General features: G+C 38.1%; 1 protein-coding gene across 8 annotated transcripts in view; it reads left to right on the forward strand.

Annotated features, from left to right (window-relative positions):
• The window catches only part of NKAIN4 (sodium/potassium transporting ATPase interacting 4), a 172,008-nt gene that overhangs the window by 155,354 nt on the left and 3,402 nt on the right, over positions 1-13,252 (forward strand). For all 8 annotated transcript variants that reach the window (XM_056812844.1, XM_007475571.3, XM_056812847.1 and 5 more), the window contains one exon: positions 10,607-10,667. In XM_056812844.1, coding sequence (XP_056668822.1) covers positions 10,607-10,667 — 61 coding nt within the window. The remainder of the gene's footprint in view (positions 1-10,606; positions 10,668-13,252) is intronic.

The following is a 13,252-nucleotide window of genomic DNA, read 5'->3' on the forward strand; positions in this document are numbered from 1 at the left end:
TGTTAGACCAGAAAGGTCAGCAATGCCAGACCAGAGCTTCATGTTGAAAAAAATCATTTTTAAAAAGTGGCAGCGTTTGGGTTGGACATACCTGGCTTCTAGTTCCTTTTCTTGGTTCCGCACCCTTCCTTCTTTGCTTATTGAAATCCTGCCCAAAGGCCATGGTCTAGTTGTGATGCCACACATCTCCCAATGATTTCTAACTACAACCCTTTCTCCCTGCTTCTCTTTTTCCTGCAATTTTCTCTCTTGTAGGAACTCCTAGAACATTTTCAGTAATAGTAGTAGAATGTTAGAGTGACTTTCAAAGGGGCTTTCAAAACTCTGTCAATCTAAAGAAGAAGAATCTGAGGCCCACAGAGGAAAATGTGACTTACTCAGGGTCAGATAGTTAGCAAGGGAAGTATGCAAGAATACAAGAAGTATGCAAGATCCTTTCACTCTTACTCATGGCCTTTGTTTGTTGTACTATACTACCACTTGAGGCTTTCTTTCTTTTTTTTTCTTTTTTGCATTTGGTCTTTATTGGGTATACAGGTTAGACAGGACCTGCTACCTTTATCCTTGTGCCTTCCTCAGGCCAGACAGGGAAGCTCATGCTTCTCTACCATCTTGACATTGTAAAAATATTTTAGTTTAAGTGACATTTTTTTTGCTGTCCTCTTTTCTTTTTTTTTAGCATTATTTTATTTGGTCATTTCTGAGCATTATTCATTGGAGACAAAGATTATTTTCTCTTCCCCCCCTCCCTCCCATCCCATAGCCGATGAGCGATTCCACTGGGTATCACAAGTGTTCTTGATTCAAACCCATTTCCATGTTGTTGGTGTTTGCGTTAGAGTGTTCATTTGGAGTCTCTCCTCTGTCGTGTCCCCTCAACCCCTGTAGTCTAGCAGTTGCTTTTCCTCGAAGTTTTTACTCCCACAGTTTGTTCTCTGCTTGTGGATAGTGTTTTTTCTCCTAGATCCCTGCAGATTGTTCAGGGACATTGCATTGACACCAATGGAGAATTCCATTACCTTCGATTGTACCACAGTGTATCAGTCTCTGTGTACAATGTTCTCCTGGTTCTGCTCCTCTCACTCTGCATCACTTCCTGGAGGTTGTTCCAGTCTCCATGGAATTCCTCCACTTTATTATTCCTTTTAGCACAATAGTATTCCATCACCCACATATACTACAATTTGTTCAGCCATTCCCCAATTGAAGGGCATCCCCTCATTTTCCAATTTTTGGCCACCACAAAGAGCGCAGCTATGAATATTTTTGTGCAAGTCTCATTTGAGGCTTTCTAATAAACATATTATATTATATTTTATATTATGATTATTTTCACGTTGTATTACCCTACCAGCCTACAACCTGCTTGAAGGCAAAAACTATATCTAATTGATCCCTAAATATAACCCAGTACCTAATATATATAGGCATTTAATATTTGTTGAATGGATAAATGTCCTCCTTTAGGCTCCCCTGGGTTCCTGGACAGGGGAAGATGATTTTGGATCTAAACAATCATTGGGATTTAGAGCTGAAGGGACTCTTTAGACATCATCTGTTCCTACTCTTTCATTTTATGGTTAAAGAAACCAAAGCCCAGAGTTAAATGTCTTACCCAAGATTACACAAGCATAAGGAACAGAACCAGGATTCCAGTCTAAATCTTTTGACGCCAAATGCTTTGTCTTTTTCACTATGCCAAGACATGAATGACAAGCTGTGTGCAAAGTGCTTGTTTTCTCTTCACTATATTTCATTCATAATGCACACAAGACAAGATTCAATGTGTGTCCTAGGAGTTCACTTTCTCCCAGAGGTGATGGCTTTAATTATAGCTGAGTTCTACCCACAGGAAAATGCTGCTTGAATTCTTATATGTTCTCATCTCCTTCCCTTCTTGTTCATCGGAGAGAAGACCTCGGTTGAGCTCAAAGGGTAATATAACCTTTCTTGAAGAAAATGAAAGTATATCACTGAATAAACAGTGATTTACTTTTGATGAAAGGCCTTGTCATGAAGTATGTATGACTGTGAGTTACAGGGTAGGAAGGTCAGTACATTTTAAACCCTGGACAGAGGAATATGGAAACATGAGTTAAAAGGTAAACTGTATACATGAAAAAAAGTCATCATTTAGATCTGAAAAGGAACATGGACATCATCTAATCCAAACCTTTCGTTTTATAGATAAGGAAATTGAGGCTCAGAAAGGGAGAATGAGTTGGCCACACAGGTGAAACAATAAATAGAGCCAAAATTACTTTATTCTAACTCTAAATTAATGACTCTTGTTATTACCCTGTGAAGCTCTCTGAGAATGAATTGGATGGCAGTGGGTCCTTAAAGAAGTCTGTGAAAGATACTCCAAGTCATTTAGTTTGTTCTTAAATCCATTTGTTTGTCTAGAGGAGATAATGATGACATAAACACATGAATGGTTCAGCAAAAGAGTTCAGAATGAAGCCAGGGAGCCTGAGGGCTTGGGACCTGAGGGCTTATCCTAACTGTCTCTCATGCTAGATTTCAACTAGTTCTTGTGGCCAGGAGTGGGGAAAGACTCTGAGAGCTTCCCTTGTATATGGGGCATTCATGAAAAATAATATTTAGGTATCATTCTAAACAGCATCACCATCATTCTCCCAGCCACCCAGATTTAACAGTAGGATTCTCTTTGACTCATCTTTCTCACCCGTATATCCAAATAGTTACCAATGACTGTTTTTTGTATTTCTGCAACATATTTCTCATCTTCACTCTCTCCAAATTCCAATGTAGTCCCTGTTCTTATTTCTTCTTGCTTTATTATTGGTTTCCTGCCTCTCATCTCTTTTCTGTATGATTCAGTCTTTACACTGCTGCCCTTCCCCCAAGTTTTCCCCAGTATTCAATTATGATAATGCCACTCTTTTATTTAAAAAAAAAAAAACCTTCAATGGCTTTCAACCATCTACCAAATAATGTCTAGTCTTGATTTTGCATTTAACATCCTCTCCACACAGGCTTCAATCCACCTTCCTAGTCTTACCTACTATACTAGTACCCTTCACATACTTTATACTTAGGACAAACCAGACTAATCTCTGAAGCAACTAGGTGGCATAACAGAGAGAGCATTGAGTTCAAATACTGCCTGAGATATTAACTGACCATGGGCAAATCCCTCAAACTCCATGTCTCGATTTCCTCATCTGTAAAATGGAGATGATAATAATAGTACCTATTTCATAGTGTTGCTATGATGGTCAGATAATATATTTAAAGTTCTTGGCATATCATAAGGGCTATGTAAATGCTAGTTATTATTATTATCCTTCTCAATTTGCCCCTTCCCAATTCCATTGCTTTGCTTATGCCTTCTCTTCCATGCCTACAATGAATTCTTTATTCTCTAGCCCCTTTTCAAAAAGTAAGTTTCCATCCTCAAATCTCTGAAAGCACTTTGCAGGATCTCTTTTTTTGCACATATCTTATTCCCTTGAGTCATAATTACTCATCTATTTAAATATATATACATATATATACATGTATATACATTTATGTTCTCTCCCCTTTCAAGAGATGATAAACAGTTTGATCCGAGTTATACATGTGTTGTCATGCAAAACATACTTCCATATTGGTTATTGTTGAAATATATATATGTGTATATATATTTATCTTTTATATATGCAAATATGAAACTAAAACCCTTAAATAAAAACACACTCATGTACTTTTAATTCATTTAACAAAGATTTATTATGCACCTATTGAGGCATCGATAAGCATTAGGGACATGAAGACAAAAACAGTCACTTCCTTTAAGGAACTTCTGAGGAAATAGCTTTGAAGGAAACTTCAGTGGTTTCAGTCATGTCTGACTCTTCATGACCCTATTTGAGATTTTATTGGCAAAGACACTAGACTGTTTTGCCATTTTCTTCTACAGCTCATTTTATAAATGAGGAGATGGAAGCAAACAGGATTGAATGACTTGCTTAGGGTCACACAGCTATTAAGTGTCTGAAGCCATGTTTGAACTCATGCAGATGCCCACTGTGTTACCTAGCTGCCCATAATGAAAACTAGAGATTGTAAATGGCTATGTTAAGCATGGAATGAAGTTCAGATGTGAGGGCCAGTCTGGGCATAACCAGGGAGGCAGAAAATGAAATACTGTGTACAAATGACAGCAAGTAGAGGATGATTTTTAATTTGCAAACCTGGCTAAATTTTCAGAAACATGGTCATTCTAATAGAAATTTGGAAACTAGGAAGGATGGTGACATTGAGGAGAAAGAAAATGAGTTTCATTTTAGACCTACTTGATTCAAGATAACTTTGGAATATTCAAGCAGAAGTGTCTAAGAGGCCATGGTGCTATGGAACCAGAGCTCCAGGAAAAAATTGGTGCTGAATATACAAATCTAAGAACCATCCACATAACAATGATCATTGAACCAGGAAGATATGATGAGGTCACCAATAAAAGGAGGACTTGGTTGTTGTCCTTCATATTGGAAGAGGACCAAAATGACATCATTGGGTGATGTCTTTTGATTCATGCATAAATTGGATTTAAGTGAGGCAGAGTTGCACAACGTCATTGGCCTCATTGTCTCTTCCAGAATTACCAAAGTCTAATGTCAAGAGAAAAGCCAAGATAATGGTGATGACTTCGAATGCAATGGATGACTTTAGCTTCCTTGATGTCTAACCAAGTTCTAAGTGCTCCACAGCACCTGTTTCTGCTGCCTTCATGGCTATTGGAACAAATTGTTCTTATCTGCTCTTTCTGCCAGGGGAACTCTTCATGTGCCTGGAGTAAACACTTCCCAACTCACCAAAAAGGAGAGAGGGTTTGAGAAGAGAACTGTGAATAGAACCTTGGGGAATACCCACAAGTGGAGTTAGGACATATCTGATGACTCAGCAGAAGAGACTGATCTGACACATAGAAGGACAATTAAGAGATTACAAAATAATAAAATAAAATACAAAAAACAAGGGGGGAAAATAGAGATTACTGTGTCACAAAAACCAGAGAGGAAACGGTATCCAGGAAGAGAAGGAAAGCAACTATTTCAAATACTGTAGAAATATTTTTCAAAAAAGAATAAAGAATAAGACCATCAAATTGGTAATTTAGAGATCATTGGTAATTCTGATTATAGTGGTTTCAGTTTTCTTAGTTCCTATCAAACTGAGAACCAGGTCTGTGCCATATTTTTTTTTATCTTAACCTCCCAGCACTGGGTCTTTTATCATACCTCAGAAAATGTTCTGTGGTATGATTCTGAAACCTAAATGCCTTTGCAAATATAAGGAGTTAGTGCAGTAGATTTCTTAAACTCTTAAGTACTTGATTTTTTTCCCTTTTTTTAGTCATCTGATTAAAAAATCTTTTGATTATTTCCAAATTATGAAGCTAAGGACATTTGAGGGACATGATAATCTGAGATAACTGTTCTCTCTTTTCTTTTGATTGTCCTTTCTGTGTCTCTTCTGCTCTTGGTATTTCCAATGCTTTCCATGGTTTCTGGCACATAACAGGCATCAAATAAATGCTTGTTAAATTAAATTGAAGAAAGACAAAGTTGTCAAGAAGACAAACTAGAACTTGAAATTACTTAAGAGAATAATGACCAGAAAGAAGGCCAAATTTTGGACAGGACAATTTTGAAAGCTACAGGTTGATCTTATTATTTACTTTATTTTTAAAGTTGAGTGAAGACTAAAACTGTTAAACAATTTCAGCTTTCTCAAAGTAATTAGGTTGGAGTATTCTTAAGCAGTAAGTGTATTTAAGTTAAAGCAATTTCAATTATGTTAAATGTTGCTCTTATACCACATTACATGGAACACTATTTGAGATGCATGTTGGGAGACATGATTTTTTGTAAAACAAATATAGGAGTTATGCCTGTGATTCAAAAATGAAACATCTGGTGTGTTCTAGTTTATTGTGTTTACTATCCTGTAAAATATGTATGTCTAAGATTTATTTTTTTTAAATGAGGATAATTTTGAGATACAATAAGGACATTTTAGGATTTTGGTCTTGGTATTTGTATTAAATTTTGTGGACTTGATTTAAATTGTTTTATAATTTCCTTTAAAGTATAGTGAGCTAAGTGAAACCTATTAAATAAATCTTCCATTCAAAAAGTGGGGGGGGGGGGAAATAGAGTCATAATTTCATTTATTTGTTACATTTTGAGTTCTGAATTGTCTCCCTCCTTCCTTTCCAATATTGCATTAGAGAAGGCCAATATTTGATACAAATACATACATACATACATATAATATGTATGTCCACATATCAGTTCTTTCTCTTGAAGTAGAGAAAACAATAGCAAGGGTGTCTAAATGAATGAAACTTTATAAAAACCATAAGCCCAACTCCCAACATAGTTTCTGCCTGTTGCTCTACCAGCTTCATTACTGGTACAGTAAGATGGTACCTTAAGAATTAAAGCTTTATCTACTCCCCATGGCTTTTGAATTAACACAGGGCCTCAATACATCCTACAGTGGCCTGTTGCCCTCCCATCAGAGATAGCTGCCCATGAGTTAATGTTTTATTTTGGGATCTTGAGAGTTGAAAGGAATTTTACTAAAGAATGTGCTTTGCTTTTTTTGTGACTGACTCTGGGTTGAAATTTCCATATACTCAGGAATAGGAACATCCTTTCTTTGTATTTAATTTCGTTATTGTTGCTATTCAATTGTATCTGATTCTTAATGACCCTATTTGGGGTTTTCTTGGCAGAGATACTAGAATGGTTTGTAATTTACTTCTTTAACTTATTTTTTATTTTTATTTTTTTTATAAAACCCTTACCTTCCATCTTGGAGTCAATATTATGTATTGGTTTCAGGGCAGAAGAGTGGTAAGGGCTAGGCAATGGGGGTTAAGTGACTTGCCCAGGGTCACACGGCTGGGAAGTGTCTGGGGCCAGATTTGAACCTAGGACCTCCCATCTCTAGGCCTCGCTCTCAATCCACTGAACTCCCCAGCTGCCCCCTCTTTAACTTAATTTATAGATGAGGAAACGAAGGCCAGCAGGATTAAATGAGTTGCCCAGGGTCACACAGCTAGTAGGTGTCTGAAGCCAGATTTGAACTCACAAAGATGAGTCTTCCTGACTTCAGGCCTGGCTCTATATCCACTGTGTCACCCTATCTATTTAATACCACAGTGTAAGTGTTTGGAAGCATCTTAGCATAGTAGATAAAAGTCTGTGCTATGAGTTAGGAAGACTAGAATTCAAATTCTGCTTCTCACACATACTGGTTGGTTGACTCTGGCCAGGCACTTATCTTTCATCACCCTAGGCAAATATATCTAAGACTACCATAAGATTGCAGAATAGTTACCAGTCTACATTGGTAGAAGCATCTTCACCAGGATTTTACCACACACAAAAAAAAAATCATAGGCCTAAGCCCAAACATACATGTATTTGTTACAGCACTTATAGTTACATAGGATTTTGTCATATATTATTTCTTATTGGTCTCACAAACTTTTGAAGAAAGCAAGGTAGATAATCTATGAAATGGCAATATTAATGAGATCAGTTCAGAGAAATGAAGAGACTTAAATAGTCACATAGCTAGTGTTAGGGCATGAATCCAGGTCTTTTGGTTTCAGGGACAGTGCTTTTCCTACCATGTTGCCCCTGGGAAGAATGATTTCTTTTTTTTCCCTTTATCTTTTTTCCTTTTTTAAAATATTCATTTTAAGTTTTCAGTTCCAAATTCTCTCCTTGAAGCTCCTCTCCCACCTACTGAGAAAGCAAGAAATGTGATACCTACTTATATGTGAAGTCATGTAAAACATTTCAATATTAGCCGTGTTGCAAAAAAGCAAGAAAAATAGAAGGGGAAAATATGCTTCAATCTGCACTCAGAATTCATCAGTTCTCTCTTTGGAGGTGTATAGATAGCATTTTTCATCATGAGTCCTTTGGAATTATTGTGGATCATTGAATTGATCAGAGTACCTAAGTCTTTCACAGTTAATTCTGGTTACAATATTGGTGTTATTGTGTACAGTGTTCTGGTCCTGCTTAATTCACTTTGCATCAGTTCATAAAGTCTCTCTTAGGTTTTTCTGAAGTCATCTCCTTTGTTATTTCTTACAGAATAAAAATAAAAATAATTTCCTCAATGACATTTTGATGCATGAAAATCAGAATTAGCCAAACATTTTTTGAGCAGTTATTTAAAGGGATTTTTGCAGGGTTTGAAAAAGTATAAGATTCTGTTTCATCCTCCAGGGAGTTCACAGTTTACAGAATCACATAGAAATGGAACTAGAGGCCATTTAGCCTAACTCCCCCATTTTACAGATATAGAAATTGAGGTTTATGAAGGAGAAAGGTTCCCACATGGTTACACATGGTAAGTGGCAGAAGCAGGGTTCAAGATTGAGGTCTTCTGACTCCAAGTCTAGGGCTCTTTCCACTGAGAGAATATATTACCTTATATGATTAGTCAAGTGCCAATTGGTAAGCAAAGAAACCATATGAGCTAAAAGTTCAGAGGAAGAGAAAGCAAGTTAGAGCAATTTGGAATATTTCCTAGGGAATGTGGGTGGAGGAGGGTGCCTAAATTTTTTCTTAGCTGAGAAATAAAGAGGAATCTGGAGGAATGGTGAGATAGGAGACATAATTGCTGGAAAGACAGAAGGACAGGGAGAAACCTAGTGGCTGGAAAGCAGGAAAGGTTGGAAAGAGTTAATTCTCTTCTCAAAGGTGAATATTGCCATGAGGAGAGAAATTCTTGCAGGAAGTCTGACTACTTGGGTTGTGGAAAAATTTAACTATCTTTTCCTTTAGTACCATGGCCAGCTCCCAGTCACTTACATCCTTCAGCCAACCTCTGGACTCAAGGCAAACAAAGTCCTAATCTGAATGGGAATTGTCTGCTACTAACAAAAATACTGCTACAAAAAATGGAAAATATACTGCTTTAACTTCTGTAATTTGTCTTAAATAGCAATGCTTTGGGTCTTCTTGCCTTGGCATAATTAAAGCACTTTATAGGATTACCAAACAAATATAGCCATGAGTAGGATTTTAGCTTTTGATGTTGCCACCTGCCAGGAAAATGATTTGAAAATGGCATATCCACATGAACTCCAGCTTGTTGAGGTAGGATTTAAAAAGAGAAACCTCTATTGTCTCCTGTGCTGGGAGCTTCTCAGAGACCAAGAGAGCCATGCATATCAGTAACCCTGGCCATTGCCATCTTTCATGTTGCTCACGAAGTTCAGAAGAAATACACGGTTTTAATTACACTTTTTTCCAAAATGCATTTGTATAAGGCTGTTCCTCCCTAGGGAGAGTTGCCAAACACATGCGTGGCTTAGAGTCCCTCAATAGAAATCTCATTAGCTTGCCTTTGTTGTAGCTATGATGTATTTTTCTGTCATATTATAAATGAATGACCCTGTTTCCTGGGCCTCTTCATGCATCATCCTGTCTTCTCTGGAAATGAATCATTGTTGGTTGTATTCTAATTCTTGTTAAAAAGGATTGAGTTTAGTGTGGGAAACAAGCAATCCTGCTGCACAATAACTTTAATAATATTGTTAGTGTCACCTCAAATCAGGGAAAGTGAGGTGCTACTTATAACTTTCACTGAGGAATGGAAGAAGGACTGAGTGACCTGAATGGTGAAAAGAGAAGCCTGACAAGATATGATCTGAAAAACAATAAACATTCTGCTTCAAACTTTAGGGCCATTGGAATTCTTCAAAAAGGCAAGCAAACTCAGTCACTACTTCCTTCTGGTGGTGCTTTAACTTTGAGTTGTTTGGATCTGTTTGGAGAAAAAGCTCCTCTGTTTGGAAAAGTAGCTTCCTTTCAGCTAAACCTCAATCCCCAGCCTGGAAAGAATCCAGGACTTTTCTCAGATAAAACTGAACAACTCTGTGGTCAGAACCATTTGCTCAAAGCCTGATCTAATTGTTAAAGTGTCTGATGACCTTAGGTAGTTTGGGCAGCCAGTCACAGTCACTGAAGACACAAATGAGCTGATAAATTTGAGTATTCTTGTTGCCTATGCCATGTAATTTAGTACTTAAAGCCAACAATCTTATCTGTTGGTTTGAATTAACCAGTTGGGTCAAACTTGATGCCAAAATTCATTGAAATACTTCTTAACTCTCACAGCTTTGAATGGGTACTCTTGGCTTAGAGATACATCAAGGGTTCTACCTATATCTTGAAGAGGAAGATGGGAAATTGGAAGGTCTTTGGCTCCAAAGGGGGTACTCAGTGGCCAAAGGAGATTGCTTAGAGAAGAAAGAAATAGTAATTACTCTCTTATTAAACCCCTAAGTTATCCTTTCCAACAAACAGGAAATTTCTAGTTTTAACTGATTATTGTACTTCCTGGTCAGCCTTTCTCTGCATGGCTGTTTTTTTTTTTGTTTGTTTCTGTACCTATTTTTCATTGACTGATCCTTTCACTAAGCTCATTTTCTGATACATGGCATTGAACCAATGATACTTCACCAAGAAGTGGTAGAGTTTCATATTAACCTGATTGTGTAAATCCATATTCCTAAAATAGGATTAAATGGCTTCTTACTTTTCTTCCTCTTTTCTTGTAGCTGGTGGGCTTTGTGTATGCCTGTTACGTGGTCAGTGTCTTCACAGAGGAAGAAGATAGCTGTAAGTATTCATCTAAAGATTCTTCAGCAGTGGTTTTGATAGTAGTCTCTTTCTGAAGGCATCGCATCCCATAGTGGCAGGAGGGAGAGGAAATATGAGAGGAATGAAGAAAACAGGAGGAAAGAAGAAAGGAAGGAGAATAGCAGAAATGTTAAGGAAAGTGACAATGAAAAGGAAAGAAAATGAGGAAGGAGAGGAAAGAAAATAAAAGAAACAGAAGAAGGAGAAGAGAGGAAATGGAGTCATCAAGAGGAGGAGGGCATATGGGAGTAGAAAGAAAGGGAAAGATGGAAAAGAAAAAGTAGAAGTGGGGAGAAGAGAAAAATGGGGGAGGGAGAGAGATTGGGAAATGAGAGAAGAGAGGGAATGAAAGGAGAGAGATAAGAGGGGGAAGAGAGAGATCAGAAGAAGGGAGAGGGGAAAAGAAGGACTTGAGGGCAATGGGGAAAGGAGAGGCTAAGGAAAAAAAGAAAGAGGGGAGGAAATCCTAATTCTGAGGGGAAGAAAAGGAAAAGAGAGAATAGAGGGAAGAGGGTAGAGTTAGGAAGGGGAGGATCAGGAAGAAAAATAGTATTTTTCTATTCTTATTTTCCTAATGTGGCTAGCACCTATTAGTTTAACTCAGACCTGATTGAAAGTCTGAGCACTGAGAATTCTTTTCCTCTCCTCTGAACACTAACTTTTTCTGATATGCAAAAGCTGCATATCACAAAACCTGCAGGCTAGCAGTACAGAAGAAACAACTATCTGAATTGAGAAACAGAGAGAACCCTAGGCCACTTGCATTTAAAATGAGGAAGAAGTAGCATAAACTGTGGGTGTTCACAGAGAAAGGAGCTCACCATGTTCTCCAGGTGGGAAGCAGATGGTACTGAGGGACTAATGATAGGGAAATTGTTGTTTCTACTTAGAATCAGAGATTTTCAGATTTCCAGTAGAGTTCTACCAGGACCATAGTGCTATCCCAAAATAGTGGGGTAGCCAGATGACAGAGGCAACAAGAATTTACTAAATATAAATATATCTTGCTCACATGCCTAATTATGCAAGAGGATTTCCAATCTCTTTGTCAATTCTTCCGTACCTCAAGTATACATGATCAGATATATAGATCTATAGGGCAAAAAAAGGCTGCTTACTCAGTATTTCCCTAGGCATCCAACAAGGGGTGAGGGCCAAGGGGTGGCTTATGGGAACTCAGTGGGTGTTAGGAGTCAGGAAGGAAACAGCAGATGGATGCTCTGTGGCCATATCAAGTAGTTTCCAAAGACTGATTTCCCTGAGTTTCCAGTGGAAAATGTCAAGAGACTCAGGAAGTCTGGAGATTGCTCAAATTCCACCAAGCTTTCAGTAGGAGCTGAAAATTTCCATTCTTTGTATTTTTTCTTAAAGCAGAGTCACCACATAAACCAGTCAGTTGAAGTACAGATGCTCATGGACAAATGTCCACCATATTATTCATCTGGACTGATGCTACTTGCAGAATACAATAGCTCTCTTCCTCTGATCAAAATTCTTAGTAAGAATGCAGGATATGTGGTGGTATGACCCCCTAGGGGGACTGGGGAGCACTAGGAGTTGATGGGAGGTTCTCGCTAGAGAACAAAGCCAGCCCTAGCATTTTTACCTATACATGCTTAGCACCTAAACTGATAAGATGATTGATCTCTTGTTTCATGCTTTGGAATTTATTTCTATAAATACTAGTTCATGAGAATACTGAGTCAGTGGAAAGAGATCTACCTCACGGGGTTGTTGTGGGGTTCAAAGGAAATCATGCTGCATCAGTGTCATATCCCAGGTTCCAATGCACAGAGAAATACTACTTAAGTTTTATTATACAAGGGCTTTTGCCTCTCTATATGTAATGCAACTCTTCAGATTTTATTTAGTATGGGAGATCCTATTCCAGGTAAATGAAATCTCTAGAAATTCATGCAGATGGCTGGGGAAGCTGAGACTGCTGGTGTGTTTCAGCCCTGTCCCAGTCTCAGCTGGGGGATGCCAGGTTGAATAATTAACACTGAAAAGCCATCAGTATTCTAGGCTTGCAAAAGGGGCTAGTCCTTTCACTGACCTGAAAAATTTGAGCAGCATTTTAATTTTCTCCTCTATTTATGGTTTCTTTTAAATGCTCCTTTGATGTTCAGCCTGCAGTAGTTCAGGCACATTCATCAGCAAGTAGGCAGGGATGGAGTTTTCGTGGGATAGTGGATCAAGGGAATCCACTTGTGCCAGGGAGCAGGCAGGAGGTTTTCATCAGGGGAACACCTAATAATGTACCAGACATGTGAAACTCTCCATTAAGGAAAATCTCCCAAGGCTTGAATCAAGGGCTTCACATCCATTTATAGCCACAAATTACTGTAGTGGAAAGTGTGCATCTTAGTAGGATCTACTCCCCTTGGAATTGTGGGCTGCAACCCCAGCTGTAAATGAACCTAAGTAAAAAGGTCTCAGGCTTGGTAGGACCAGGTCAGGCTAGGGTAGAACCTCAGATGAAGCCTAATTGAGATAGAATCTAAGATCACTTTAAAGTTTTCCCTAAACCTCTTGCCCCCCAAGTGAAATTCATCCTGGACTAT

The sequence above is a fragment of the Monodelphis domestica genome, chromosome 1 (assembly GCF_027887165.1).
Source record: "Monodelphis domestica isolate mMonDom1 chromosome 1, mMonDom1.pri, whole genome shotgun sequence".
NCBI lineage: Eukaryota > Metazoa > Chordata > Mammalia > Didelphimorphia > Didelphidae > Monodelphis > Monodelphis domestica.